The 16,076-nt window shown below is 50.3% G+C and overlaps 1 protein-coding gene across 1 annotated transcript in view; it reads right to left on the reverse strand.

Moving 5' to 3' along the window:
* Nucleotides 1-219: 219 nt before the first annotated feature.
* The window catches only part of LOC139559262 (protein lifeguard 1-like), a 31,239-nt gene continuing 15,382 nt past the window's right edge, over nt 220-16,076 (reverse strand). Inside the window, exons 2-7 of the mRNA XM_071375094.1 lie at nt 12,490-12,861; nt 11,554-11,666; nt 10,905-11,105; nt 10,012-10,140; nt 8,501-8,644; nt 220-599 (exon numbers count right to left, since the gene is read on the reverse strand). Of these exons, the coding sequence (XP_071231195.1) occupies nt 450-599; nt 8,501-8,644; nt 10,012-10,140; nt 10,905-11,105; nt 11,554-11,666; nt 12,490-12,838 (1,086 nt within the window). The 5' untranslated portion in view covers nt 12,839-12,861 and the 3' untranslated portion in view covers nt 220-449. The remainder of the gene's footprint in view (nt 600-8,500; nt 8,645-10,011; nt 10,141-10,904; nt 11,106-11,553; nt 11,667-12,489; nt 12,862-16,076) is intronic.

The raw sequence follows: 16,076 nt of genomic DNA on the forward strand, positions 1-16,076 counted from the left end.
GGACAGGAGAGTTCTATAGAATTCGTTCAGCTAATGTTGTTCAGAAGTGATGTACTAGTTAGCTACCATATCTCTGTAAGTAGAAGCAGATTGCCAAGGAGGACAGAACAAGCAGAATACATGAAAACAAACAAGGAATGTAAAAAAAAAAAAAAAAGGAATAACTTATAACATACTTAAATAGAACTTCAAATAAATAACTTCAAAAGTGTGCCCTTCTTTGCTGCACTCTATGGCAGGCCTGCTGCAATAGGTGACAGAACCCTTTTTTCTGTCACCCAATTCGTCTCCTGAAGGGGGTGGGATGATGGCGGGGAGGTGTAACAGACAAATTGGAGGGAACCTCAAAAAGTGGAACAAATCATACAAAAAGACACCGAGGGGAAAAGAGCATCATTCAATCCTCCTGGCTGCCTTCCTCCCCCTTTCCTCTAGAGGGCGTCGCTCCATCACTCACGGGAACGGCCCACGATAGCCAGGATGTAGAGGAAGATGTTGATGATGTCTGTGTAGAGGTTGAGAGCGGCAAAGATGTACTCCTCTGGACTCAGAGCCAGCTTCTTGTTGCCCAGGAGGAGCTGGGTGTCCACGGCCAAGAACTACAACCACACAGAACATGGAGAAAGGAATTATTATGGCAAGAGAGACATTCAATCAGCCAATCATGTATGGCAGAATTGTAACGCTGTGCACACAGATCTGAGTAGGTACATCACATTGATTTTCAGGTTAGGATTCAGCCCATTATGCTGATGTTTTTTAATGCTTCATATTCTTATAACCACAAAAGTTACCAGTGATGTTCTGCCATACTGCCATAGCCTGAAATCATCATAGACTATTCTGAATAAAATATAAATAATGTTCTCATCTTTAAATGGTCTTTCTTCATCCCCACTCGCGTTAATGTCTCTACCATATCCCACAACCAACCATTGGAATTCATCCCTCGCATCTGTCCATCTCTACTAGGTCTTATGTCACCGCTCTATTCTTTCCTCCAGGCCACTGGACCAACTTTTCCACCCATCCTCACTAACACGCTGCCCCACCCCGATCCTCACTAACACGCTGCCCTCCCCCCATCCTCACTAACACGCTGCCCCACCCCCATCCTCACTAACACGCTGCCCTCCCCCTCCCCACACCCTCACTAACACGCTGCCCCACCCCCATCCTCACTAACACGCTGCCCTCCCCCCATCCTCGCTAACACGCTGCCCTCCCCCTCCCCACATCCTCACTAACACGCTGCCCCACCCCCATCCTCACTAACACGCTGCCCTCCCCCTCCCCACATCCTCACTAACACGCTGCCCTCCCCCTCCCCACATCCTCACTAACACGCTAACCTCCCCCCATCCTCACTAACACGCTGCCCCACCCCCATCCTCACTAACACGCTGCCCTCCCCCCATCCTCGCTAACACGCTGCCCTCCCCCCATCCTCGCTAACACGCTGCCCTCCCCCCATCCTCGCTAACACGCTGCCCCACCCCCATCCTCACTAACACGCTGCCCTCCCCCTCCCCACATCCTCACTAACACGCTGCCCTCCCCCCATCCTCACTAACACGCTGCCCCACCCCCATCCTCACTAACACGCTGCCCTCCCCCATCCTCACTAACACGCTGCCCTCCCCCATCCTCACTAACACGCTGCCCTCCCCCCATCCTCACTAACACGCTGCCCTCCCCCCATCCTCACTAACACGCTGCCCTCCCCCCATCCTCACTAACACGCTGCCCTCCCCCCATCCTCACTAACACGCTGCCCCACCCCCATCCTCACTAACACGCTGCCCTCCCCCCATCCTCGCTAACACGCTGCCCTCCCCCCATCCTCGCTAACACGCTGCCCTCCCCCCATCCTCACTAACACGCTGCCCTCCCCCCATCCTCACTAACATGCTGCCCTCCCCCCATCCTCACTAACACGCTGCCCTCCCCCCATCCTCACTAACACGCTGCCCTCCCCCACCCCCATCCTCACTAACACGCTGCCCTCCCCCTCCCCACATCCTCACTAACACGCTGCCCCACCCCCCATCCTCACTAACACGCTGCCCTCCCCCTCCCCCCATCCTCACTAACATGCTGCCCTCCCCCCATCCTCACTAACACGCTGCCCTCCCCCACCCCATCCTCACTAACACGCTGCCCTGCCCCACCCCCATCCTCACTAACACGCTGCCCTCCCCCACCCCATCCTCACTAACACGCTGCCCTCCCCCTCCCCCCATCCTCGCTAACACGCTGCCCTCCCCCTCCCCCCATCCTCACTAACACGCTGCCCTCCCCCACCCCATCCTCACTAACACGCTGCCCTGCCCCACCCCCATCCTCACTAACACGCTGCCCTCCCCCACCCCATCCTCACTAACACGCTGCCCTCCCCCATCCCATCCTCACTAACACGCTGCCCTGCCCCACCCCCATCCTCACTAACACGCTGCCCCACCCCCATCCTCACTAACACGCTGCCCCACCCCCATCCTCACTAACACGCTGCCCCACCCCCATCCTCACTAACACGCTGCCCTCCCCCCATCCTCGCTAACACGCTGCCCTCCCCCCATCCTCGCTAACACGCTGCCCTCCCCCCATCCTCGCTAACACGCTGCCCTCCCCCCATCCTCACTAACACGCTGCCCTCCCCCCATCCTCACTAACACGCTGCCCTCCCCACATCCTCACTAACACGCTGCCCCACCCCCATCCTCACTAACACGCTGCCCCACCCCCATCCTCACTAACACGCTGCCCTCCCCCTCCCCCCATCCTCGCTAACACGCTGCCCTCCCCCTCCCCACATCCTCACTAACACGCTGCCCCACCCCCATCCTCACTAACAAGCTGCCCCACCCCCATCCTCACTAACACGCTGCCCCACCCCCATCCTCACTAACACGCTGCCCTCCCCCCATCCTCGCTAACACGCTGCCCTCCCCCCATCCTCGCTAACACGCTGCCCTCCCCCTCCCCACATCCTCACTAACACGCTGCCCCACCCCCATCCACACTAACACGCTGCCTTCCCCCTCCCTCCATCCTCACTAACACGCTGCCCTCCCCCCATCCTCGCTAACACGCTGCCCTCCCCCCATCCACACTAACACGCTGCCCTCCCCCTCCCTCCATCCTCACTAACACGCTGCCCTCTCCCCATCCTCACTAACACGCTGCCCTCCCCCACCCCCATCCTCACTAACACGCTGCCCTCCCCCCCCCCCATCCTCACTAAAACGCTGCCCTCCCTCCATCCTCACTAACACGCTGCCCTCCCCCCATCCTCACTAACACGCTGCCCTCCCCCTCCCCACATCCTCACTAACACGCTGCCCCACCCCCATCCTCACTAACACGCTGCCCTCCCCCTCCCCCCATCCTCACTAACACGCTGCCCCACCCCCATCCTCACTAACACGCTGCCCTCCCCCTCCCCCCATCCTCACTAACACGCTGCCCTCCCCCTCCCCACATCCTCACTAACACGCTGCCCCACCCCCATCCTCACTAACACGCTGCCCTCCCCCTCCCCCCATCCTCGCTAACACGCTGCCCTCCTCCTCCCCACATCCTCGCTAACACGCTGCCCTCTCCCCATCCTCACTAACACGCTGCCCTCTCCCCATCCTCACTAACATGCTGCCCTCCCCCTCCCCACATCCTCGCTAACACGCTGCCCTCTCCCCATCCTCACTAACACGCTGCCCTCCCCCCCCCATCCTCACTAACATGCTGCCCTCCCCCTCCCCACATCCTCGCTAACACGCTGCCCTCTCCCCATCCTCACTAACACGCTGCCCTCTCCCCATCCTCACTAACACGCTGCCCTCCCCCCATCCTCACTAACACGCTGCCCTCCCCCTCCCCACATCCTCCCTAACACGCTGCCCCACCCCCATCCTCACTAACACGCTGTCCTCCCCCCATCCTCGCTAACACGCTGCCCTCCCCCCATCCTCACTAACACGCTGCCCTCCCCCTCCATCCTCACTAACACGCTGCCCTCCCCCTCCCTCCATCCTCGCTAACACGCTGCCCCACCCCCATCCTCACTAACACGCTGCCCTCCCCCACCCCATCCTCACTAACACGCTGCCCTGCCCCACCCCCATCCTCACTAACACGCTGCCCTCCCCCACCCCATCCTCACTAACACGCTGCCCTGCCCCCATCCTCACTAACACGCTGCCCTCCCCCTCCCCCCATCCTCGCTAACACGCTGCCCTCCCCCTCCCCCCATCCTCACTAACATGCTGCCCTCCCCCCATCCTCACTAACACGCTGCCCTCCCCCCATCCCATCCTCACTAACACGCTGCCCTGCCCCACCCCCATCCTCACTAACACGCTGCCCCACCCCCATCCTCACTAACACGCTGCCCCACCCCCATCCTCACTAACACGCTGCCCCACCCCCATCCTCACTAACACGCTGCCCTCCCCCCATCCTCGCTAACACGCTGCCCTCCCCCCATCCTCGCTAACACGCTGCCCTCCCCCCATCCTCGCTAACACGCTGCCCTCCCCCCATCCTCACTAACACGCTGCCCTCCCCACATCCTCACTAACACGCTGCCCCACCCCCATCCTCACTAACACGCTGCCCTCCCCCTCCCCCCATCCTCGCTAACACGCTGCCCTCCCCACATCCTCGCTAACACGCTGCCCTCCCCACATCCTCACTAACACGCTGCCCCACCCCCATCCTCACTAACAAGCTGCCCCACCCCCATCCTCACTAACACGCTGCCCCACCCCCATCCTCACTAACACGCTGCCCTCCCCCCATCCTCGCTAACACGCTGCCCTCCCCCCATCCTCGCTAACACGCTGCCCTCCCCCTCCCCACATCCTCACTAACACGCTGCCCCACCCCCATCCACACTAACACGCTGCCTTCCCCCTCCCTCCATCCTCACTAACACGCTGCCCTCCCCCCATCCTCGCTAACACGCTGCCCTCCCCCCATCCACACTAACACGCTGCCCTCCCCCTCCCTCCATCCTCACTAACACGCTGCCCTCTCCCCATCCTCACTAACACGCTGCCCTCCCCCACCCCCATCCTCACTAACACGCTGCCCTCCCCCACCCCCATCCTCACTAACACGCTGCCCTCCCCCCATCCTCACTAACACGCTGCCCTCCCCCTCCCCACATCCTCACTAACACGCTGCCCCACCCCCATCCTCACTAACATGCTGCCCTCCCCCTCCCCCCATCCTCACTAACACGCTGCCCTCCCCCTCCCCACATCCTCACTAACACGCTGCCCTACCCCCATCCTCACTAACACGCTGCCCTCCCCCTCCCCCCATCCTCGCTAACACGCTGCCCTCCCCCTCCCCACATCCTCGCTAACACGCTGCCCACCCCCATCCTCACTAACACGCTGTCCTCCCCCCATCCTCGCTAACACGCTGCCCTCCCCCCATCCTCACTAACACGCTGCCCTCCCCCTCCATCCTCACTAACACGCTGCCCTCCCCCTCCCTCCATCCTCACTAACACGCTGCCCTCCCCCTCCCTCCATCCTCGCTAACACGCTGCCCCACCCCCATCCTCACTAACACGCTGCCCTCCCCCTCCCTCCATCCTCACTAACACGCTGCCCTCTCCCAATCCCTCCATCCTCACTAACACGCTGCCCTCCCCCCATCCCTTCATCCTCACTAACACGCTGCCCTCTCCCAATCCCTCCATCCTCACTAACACGCTGCCCTCTCCCAATCCCTCCATCCTCACTAACACGCTGCCCTCTCCCAATCCCTCCATCCTCACTAACACGCTGCCCTCCCCCTCCCTCACTAACACGCTGCCCTCCCCCTCCCTCCATCCTCACTAACACGCTGCCCTCTCCCAATCCCTCCATCCTCACTAACACGCTGCCCTCTCCCAATCCCTCCATCCTCACTAACACGCTGCCCTCCCCCTCCCTCCATCCTCACTAACACGCTGCCCTCTCCCAATCCCTCCATCCTCACTAACACGCTGCCCTCTCCCAATCCCTCCATCCTCACTAACACGCTGCCCTCTCCCAATCCCTCCATCCTCACTAACACGCTGCCCTCTCCCAATCCCTCCATCCTCACTAACACGCTGCCCTCTCCCAATCCCTCCATCCTCACTAACACGCTGCCCTCTCCCCCTCCCTCCATCCTCACTAACACGCTGCCCTCTCCCCCTCCCTCCATCCTCACTAACACGCTGCCCTCTCCCAATCCCTCCATCCTCACTAACACGCTGCCCTCTCCCAATCCCTCCATCCTCACTAACACGCTGCCCTCTCCCAATCCCTCCATCCTCACTAACACGCTGCCCTCTCCCAATCCCTCCATCCTCACTAACACGCTGCCCTCTCCCAATCCCTCCATCCTCAAACACGCTGCCCTCCCTCCATCCTCACAAACACGCTGCCCTCCCTCCATCCTCACAAACACGCTGCCCTCCCTCCATCCTCACAAACACGCTGCCCTCCCTCCATCCTCACAAACACGCTGCCCTATCCCCATCCATCCCTCCCTCCATCCTCACTAACACACTGCCCTCCCTCCATCCTCACTAACACGCTGCCCTCCCTCCATCCTCACTAACACGCTGCCCTCCCTCCATCCTCACTAACATGCTGCCCTCCCTCCATCCATCCCTCCCTCCATCCTCACTAACACGCTGCCCTCTCCCCATCCATCCCTCCCTCCCTAACACGCTGCCCTCCCTCCAACCTCACTAACACGCTGCCCTCTCCCCATCCATCCATCCATCCCTCCCTCCCACCCTCCCTCCATCCTCACTAACACGCTGCCCTCCCCCCATCCTCACTAACATGCTGACCAGACACGTCGCAAAATAAATTTATAAATCCATGTTATTCAATTATTGCACCCACTGCTCGCGCGCGCCAACGAGTGTCTGCAACGCCAAGGGCTAAAATAGAAGTCGTTCCTATTTCTGACTCAGATCGCGCTGCAAGTCCTGCCTCTCCCATCTCCTCATTGGTTTATAGATGCAGGTACCCACGTGCCATCTCCTCATTGGTTATACCCACGTGGGTGATTGAAAGACGAACTTTGTTGCCAGTTGTCGTGGTAATACAATATAAGTTTAGATGCGATCACCATATAAGTTCAAAGATGAAAAAGCCTGGAAGGAGGAGAAATGAGTAGAAACGATTCGGTTGGCCGTTTTATGTGTGGATTAATTGTCGGAGTAGAGGTCCTTGTGCATTTCAGGTAAAATAACAACTCAATGTTTATATCCAAGGACAAATTAGCTAGCAACAGCAAGCTAGCTAAATAGGACAAATTAACGTTAGCTAGCAAGTGCAAGCTAACTAGCTAAATTTGCATACATGTTTAATGCTTTTCAAACTGTCCCCAAATTCATGTCATTGGTCCAGAGTTTGTTTTGATATTTTAACCTGCGTGTCGTGATCGCGTTTGGTGTGGGGGGGGCAAAATAAATTTATGCACGATGGTGCACACGCTGCCCTCTCCCCGTCCTCACTAACACGCTGCCCTCTCCCCGTCCTCACTAACACGCTGCCCTCTCCCCGTCCTCACTAACACGCTGCCCTCTCCCCGTCCTCACTAACACGCTGCCCTCTCCCCGTCCTCACTAACACGCTGCCCTCTCCCCGTCCTCACTAACACGCTGCCCTCTCCCCGTCCTCACTAACACGCTGCCCTCTCCCCGTCCTCACTAACACGCTGCCCTCTCCCCGTCCTCACTAACACACTGCTCTCTCCCCATCCCTCTCTCGCGCCATCCCTCTCTCCCTCCATCCTCACTAACATGCTTCCCTCTCGTTTTACTGCCTTGTTTAAAGGTGAATGAGAGCTTTGGGCACAACACTTTTGGTGAGTCTAACTAGTGCCCATAACTGACTGATCGCATCAGCAAGGTCGTTTTTCCACCTTTAGAGTTTCCAAAATGTAACCATGTTTTTTATACATTTTTTGTTTCGTTCTCACTTTTACACACAAAAAGATGAAATTATCTCAGTTTGCAGGGAGAGCAGACTGGGCTCAGACAGAGCTGGAAAACCTGAGGCCACCAGCAGCTGCGTGATAATCCGGTCACATGGCCAAACAGTTGGACTCAGTCAATTCCTGTCCCGCTGAGCTTTGACTCTGTTAGAGCTCAATGGGTATAGCCCAATGACTTACATATACACACACACAAGAAAGGCAGCGCTGTGTTGAAGACAGGGTTTATATACACATCCTTGGTATAGCCCTGCCACAACCCTGTCATTTAGCAACCATCCCATATGCACCATAACATTGATTATAATGACAGACATCCCTAGTAAACAACAGACCCTTTATGCTAAAATTTGTCCTGATAGTCAACCATGCCACGTTTACTTAGTACACTTTCACAGGTAACACAGTGGCGTGGATGAGGCGAGAGCCCCCCTTAAAACATGAAGCCCTGAAAAGTGCCATATAAATGCAATACATCATTAAAATGCAGGCGAGTTCCTCTACTTACGCAGGTGAAGAGCAGGGCTCCCAGGGAGGCGTAGACGATGTGGAGGATCCTGTGGCGGATGAAGATGCAGAGGATGGAGAAGAGCAGCAGGACGATCAAACACACAAACAGAACGCCGCGGCAGGAAGTGAAGTCATACTTGCTCTGGATTAGGGGAGAAAACAGGGAAATTAGGGATGGTCAAGGATTGTTATTGTCCCAAGAGGGAGTTGAGGTTAAAGTACCCGAACATTCCTCAATTCTCAAGGCTATGCCATAGTATGCGATAGTAATAGTGACAGTATGTAATAGTGATAGTAAGTGATAGTAATAGTGACAGTATGTAATAGTGATAGCAATAGTAAGTGATAGTGACAGTAATAGTATGTGATAGTAAGTGACAGTAATAGTAAGTGATAGTAATAGTATGTAATAGTGACAGTAATAGTAAGTGGTAGTAATAGTATGTGATAGTAATAGTATCACATAACATTACTATGTGATAGTAATAGTGACAGTATGTAATAGTGACAGTAATAGTATGTGATAGTAATAGTATGTGATAGTAATAGTGAGTGATAGTAATAGTGAGTGATAGTAATAGTATGTGATAGTAATAGTATGTGATAGTAATAGTATGTGATAGTAATAGTATGTGATAGTAATTGTGACAGTAATAGTATTTGATAGTAATAGTATGTGATAGTAATAGTGACAGTAATAGTACGTGATAGTAATAGTGACAGTAATAGTACGTGATAGTAATAGTGACAGTAATAGTACGTGATAGTAATAGTATGTAACAGTATGTAATAGTGACAGTAATAGTGAGTGATAGCAAGTGGCAGTAATAGTATGTGATAGTAATAGTGACAGTATGTAATAGTGACAGTAATAGTATGTGATAGTAATAGTATGTAATAGTGACAGTAATAGTAAGTGATAGTAATAGTATGTAATAGTGACAGTAATAGTAAGTGATAGTAATAGTATGTGATAGTAATAGTGACAGTATGTAATAGTGACATTAATAGTATGTGATAGTAATAGTGACAGTATGTAATAGTGACAGTAATAGTATGTGATAGTAAGTGATAGTAATAGTATGTGATAGTAATGTTATGTGATAGTAATAGTGACAGTATGTAATAGTGACAGTAATAGTACGTGATAGTAATAGTATGTAACAGTATGTAATAGTGACAGTAATAGTGAGTGATAGCAAGTGACAGTAATAGTACGTGATAGTAATAGTATGTAACAGTATGTAATAGTGACAGTAATAGTGAGTGATAGCAAGTGACAGTAATAGTATGTGATAGTAATAGTGACAGTATGTAATAGTCACAGTAATAGTATGTGATAGTAATAGTGAAACTGAAACAAAGGCCATGGAGGCAGAAAAAGACTCCATAATATCATGGTTTGCAAAACCGTAAGTGTGACACTGACAGCAAGGTGGGAGTAAGGATGGAGTGTGTGTGTGTGTGTGTATACGCGTTCATGCCTGTGTGCATGTGTGTACTACTGACCTGTAGTGAGAAGAGGACCACGGTGAAGCAGACCACAGCGGTGATGCCCACAGCCATGATGACAGTCTCCGTGTCGTAGAAGCTGGCGATCATCCCCACCATGTAGGACAGACTCAGGGTCAGGATGGACTGAGGGCAGACAACAACGTCAGTATTACAACCACAACACATCCCTCTCAGAATGTTATATAACTAATATATAGAGACAAATCAGTTCATCAATTGTATTTAAAGCCACAATATGTAACTTTTTGGGCGACCAGACAAAATTCACTTACAAATGTGAGTTATAGATCTGTAATTCTCATTGAAAGCAAGTCTATGAAGTGGTAGATCTGTTCTATGTACACTATTTCTATGCCTCCAGTTTTTAAGTTTAGTTTTCAGCTTCAAACCGCTGAAAATACAATATTTTGGGTTATGGAAAATGAAACTCTACACTATATTTGCTTGTTTTTTTTAATATAAAAACTGAAATTAGGCAAACATTTAGAATTTTAGCAACCAGGAAATGGCAGAGTGCTTTCTGCATAGTGCACCTTTAATCAATCTAATCTGTGTTTCATCGCTTCGTTGATTTCACGGTTTTATAAAACGTGACAATATCTATCTTATATTTGTAACTCTAGTCTAATATCAATATCTACCCAATTCCAGCAACATTGTCCCAAACCAAGACCTGAAATATTAACAGATACATAGGGTTGATACATTAGACAATGCATCTATTAGAGGTTAAAAGACAGAGTCTAAGTCCCAAATGGCACGCTATTCCCTACGTAGTGCACTACTGGCACCCTATTCCCTACATAGTGCACTACTTTTAAAATAGAACACTACATAGGGAATAGGGTGCCATTTAGCATGCAGCCAGAGTCAGGGTGGGGCTGTACCAATGCGATCAGGTTCCAGGGGTGTTTGCGCCGGAACTCTCCACAGCAGCTGAGGGTGATGAGAGACACAAAGAAGATGGCGTAGGACACGTAGTACGTCCAGGGGTTACGCCGCACAAACAACTTGGCATCGTCCACGAAGGTGAAGACGGCCACGAAGGAGAAGGTGACCATCAGCTGAACGGTCAGCACCAGGAACACCTAGGAGGAGGAGGAGAAGGTTGGACAGACAGATGTTATAGGACTGCCTCAAGAAAGATTTTCAAGAACTATGACAAAGTGTCAGTCAACATTGGCTATTGAAATTAAAGTTGAAACATTGCTGGTTAGATTTGTTAGGGAATTACTTTATTTGGAATAATAGTCAAAAACATGAAAAGAATAGCAGATCATTGTTTTATTCATGAAGTTTATTTGGACAGGGACAATGTACAGCAAAAACAGAGTACATCTCAAAAGTGAGAAGTGATGCGTTGCACCATTTATTTATTTAAATTTTTGCACCAGATTTAGGTAAAAGCTCATTTACATCTGAATAACTAGGAGCTGATAGAATGGTTTGGTTCCAATCTCCTCCACTCACTCAACTGACAGCATGTTATTCTGTTCTCATTCATGCAGTCCCGTCCCCTCTAATCTCCTGTCTCACCTTTCTGATGAACGCCTGTCGGATGCTCTTGTCCTCAAAGCCAGAGTTGGTAAACTCCTCGTTGTCGTAGTAAGACGGCGGCACGTCCCCATGGTAACCGTCACCCGCGGAAGCTGAAAACCCCAGACAACAACAACAATAAGGACCAAATAGCAACCATGTGTTTAATCACTACAGGGGTGAGACTATTGGCAATCAAATGCTTGTAGATTGTGAGACTATTGTATGTGTTGTTTTGACACGGGTCATTAACAGGGTTAGTTCAATATAGTTGTTGATCAGTCAGTCAGTCAGTGAGACAGTCAGTCAGTGAGACAGTCAGTCAGTCAGTGAGACAGTCAGTCAGTCAGTGAGACAGTCAGTCAGTGAGACAGTCAGTCAGTGAGACAGTCAGTCAGTGAGACAGTTTAACCTCAGGAGGATGATGTGTGTGCTTCTTCAGCACACTAGGTTGATGATGGACAGTGAAAGACACTGAAAGACAGGGACAGTGAAAGACAGGGACAGTGATGGACAGTGAAAGACAGGGTAATTATACATCCATCTAAGTCGAAAACCAAACAGTGACCTTAAGAATTTCCAAACCTGCCTTTCAAACTGACATAAGCAGGAGTGAAGAGTGGTAACAGAATTAATTTAACTGTACCTGAGCACATTGTGTTTGGCCCACTTGGAATAATGATGTATGACATGGGCTTGAGTGTTACAAAACATTTAAGTGTAGAAATAATGTGCATGTTAGCCCAGGTCTTAGGACAGTTTTGCAATCTTATAGCCATTAAAGCATAGAATGGAGGTAAACCCAGAAGAACCAGAAAGAGTGTCTAGAGAGCAACCTTTTCCTAGATTCGCCATGACACCATATGACTTCTCTTCCAAACATAAATCATGTGAAATGTCTCAAGCACAGCTATATGTCCACTACGGTCTACTCACTGTTGGGGTCACCAGGGAACCCTGGCTGTGCAGGTTGCTGGTAGGGCACTGTGGGGTAGGGGCCCTGGGGATAAGGCATCTGAGGGTAGGGTCCCTGTCCAAACCCTGGGCCTCCCTGGGGAAATCCGGGCTGACCATAGGGTGCAGGTTGACCATAGGGGGCAGGTTGATCGTATGGTGTAGGCTGGCCATAGGCTGCAGGCTGGCCGGGGTATGGAGCTTGCACTGGAGCCGGGGTGTAGTTGGGAGGGGCTATCCCGAACCCGGGCTGGGGCGGTCCGTAGACGTTGTTGTGGAGGGGGTTGTTCTCCCCCATGACCCCGGGGTAGCTGTTCTTGTCCTGAGACATGGTCTGTTTCTCTCACTGGCGGCCTGAGGAACAAGGAAACAAAGAAAAATGAAAAGAAACCGGCATTCACAGGAACAGACCACTGTTGGGTGGGACTTTGCATTAGAGATAACATGACAAGCTGGAGTTTTCTGGAAAGTGAGGCAGGGGAAGGGAAATGGTGAAACATTGTAAACTTAGGCTAATGATGTTTGACAACTTCAGCATTAAAGTATTTTTCTTCACCTTGCTTGTTTTACTCCCTCCCTCTAAAAGGAGGCACCGGGAAAAGTAATGATAGTCTTAGCACGGTCTTGGCCACACTGGCAAAGATTCAAACACTGAATCTGCCTGATTACAAAGCTGATGAGAACACCGAGGAAGCTGGCAGGCAAAAGGCCCAGGCAGCAGCCCAGTGATTCTTCCTGAGAACACCCAGACAGTTTTCACACAGTCACATATCCTCCATCAACACTGCTAAGCTGCTTAGTTAGTCTGCTCTCTGCAATGTACAGGAGGCAGGGCGAGAGAGGAGGCATTGATGACACAAGTTGAATCAAGCCAAATTAAACGCTGTCCAACGACTGGCTGTTCTTGAATAGGCTAGGTGATTCTGGAACGTTAGGTTAGGATCCACTTGTCCTGACAATAGGATTCTCGGTAAACTGAAATGGAAGGATGTAGAATGACAGACCCCTTTGTCCACGTCTAGGCCTAATCCAAATAATACACTCTCACTAGAGAGAACACTTTGTGCCCAGTCACTCTCATGATGTTTTGTTGTGCTTTTCCCCCACTGCATTGTTACACCACCACCAGGTCAAACTGAACTTCAGTGGAGGCTGGTGGGCGGAGCTAGAGGAGGACAGGCTCATTGTAATGGCTGGAATTGAATTCATGGAGCGGAGTCAAACATGTGGTTTCCATATGTATGATCTGTTTGATACCGTTCCATTTATTCCATTCCAATGAGCCCGTCCTCCTACCAGCTTCCACCGCTGGACTTAGAATTTTGCACCAGCCAGTATGCTATTTAACCAAACAGTGTTTAGGCTATGGGGCAAAACAAAAATAAAAGTTAAACTGCATGTTAGCCTATAAAGCAAAAAAAAAAAAAGTTTGTTTTGCAAACATCTTGAAGACCCAGTTACCAGTTGACTGAATAGGACCTGACGTGTTTCACAAAAATACCTAGATGAGGAAAGACGGACCATCCACAGTCCTTCAGACTTTCCAGGAAATGGTACAGTGCTTTCCCCTAAAAGCTTTCCTGCACCAGAGCACAGCGTCACCACGGACCCAGGCAGGTGGTGTCTTGGTAATTGAATGCATTATTAATCTGCTTCGCTTTGGTAGGAGACCTGGGCTGAGTCCCAAATTGCACCCTAATCCCTACATAGTGCACTACTTTTGACCTGGGCCCATAGACGTGCACTATATAGGAAAAAAGGGACGCACCCTTCAAACACTTGCCTTACTGCAGGGGTGTCAAACTCAATCAGCACAAGGGCTATATTGGAAAAAAAACAAGGAATTCACGGGCCAGACATAGTCTATTATGTTAGTTTTTACACCCAAAAACTCATGCCTATAACTGGTTTTATTTGAAAAAAAGATGGCCCTTTATAATTCCACTTACGTACATGGATGCTGTATATAGCATTAACATACTAAAACAAAAGGAATAAATTATATCTGTTCAGCCTTTGCTGCTATGCTTTCAGATGTGAATAATATGCTGTCACCCAAATCAAAAAGCATTTAATAAACAACAAAAAAATGTAGATATAGGTTGTTAAACATTTAAACTTTTTTTTGCACTGCATGGATCACCAGTGCGGTTGAATGCAGTATTGCTGTATTGCGTTCTCAAAATGTATTGCAGTTTATTAGCCAGCCTAGGATACTGCTCAAATGTTGCTGTAATAGGCCGACATGTTTTTCCTTTGCATGGTGTTTTGTTGCAAGTTTAGGTTTTTGGTTATTCATTGTCAAGCTTTAAAAACCAAAGTCAGACTGCAACATTTATTAGCCTAGCTAGGACTGTGGCATGTGTCTGTATACTTTCCATCTGCTGTGCAAGGTAAACGAGACACATGATAGCGGCGCAATTGAGGTTGAATTCACGATGCCAGTGCATCAGGCTGTAATTTCATAAAGTAGATGACTCAACTGTCGACTAATTTATACTTGCTTGTGTGTCCTATGGTCCTTTAGTAGTAATTTATACGCGTATGTGAATCGTTTATCTTATTTTTTTATTTAACCTTTATTTAACTAGGCAAGTCAGTTAAGAACAAATTCTTATTTACAATGACGGCCTACCCCGGCCAAACATGGACGACGCTGGGCCAATTGCGCGCCGCCCTATGGGACTCCCAATCACGGCCAGATGTGATACAGCCTGGATTCGAACCAGGGACTTTAGTGAAGCAGTGCCTTAGACCGCTGCGCCACTCGGGAGCCCATATTTTTTATTTATTTAACCTTTATTTAACCAGGTAGGCAAATTGAGAACACGTTCTCATTTACAATTGCGACCTGGCCAAGATAAAGCAAAGCAGTTCGACACATACAACAACACATAGTTACACATGGAGTAAAACAAACATATAGTCAATGATACAGTGAAAAAAAAATAAGTCTATATACAATGTGAGCAAGTGAGGTGAGATAAGGGAGGTGAAGGCAAACAAATATATGTATAAATAAATAAAAATATAAAAAGGCCATGGTGGCGAAGTAAATACAACACAGCAAGTAAAATAAAACTAAAAACACTGGAATGGTTGGTTTGCAGTGGAAGAAAGCGCAAAGTAGAGACAGAAATAATGGGGTGCAAAGGAGCAAAATAAATAAATAAATACAGTAGGTAAAGAGGTAGTTGTTTGGGCTAAATTATAGATGGGCTATGTACAGGTGCAGTAATCTATGAGCTGCTCTGACAGCTGGTGCTTAAAGCTAGTGAGGGAGATAAGTGTTTCCAGTTTCAGAGATTTTTGTAGTTCGTTCCAGTCATTGGCAGCAGAGAACTGGAAGGAGAGGCGGCCAAAGGAAGAATTGGTTTTGGGGGTGACCAGAGAGATAAACCTGCTGGAGCGCGTGCTACAGGTAGGTGTTGCTATGGTGACCAGCGAGCTGAGATAAGGGGGGACTTTACCTAGCAGGGTCTTGTAGATGACCTGGAACCAGTGGGTTTGGCGACGAGTATGAAGCGAGGGCCAGCCAACGAGAGTGTACAGGTCGCAGTGGTGGGTAG

This window comes from Salvelinus alpinus, chromosome 29 (assembly GCF_045679555.1).
Source record: "Salvelinus alpinus chromosome 29, SLU_Salpinus.1, whole genome shotgun sequence".
NCBI lineage: Eukaryota > Metazoa > Chordata > Actinopteri > Salmoniformes > Salmonidae > Salvelinus > Salvelinus alpinus.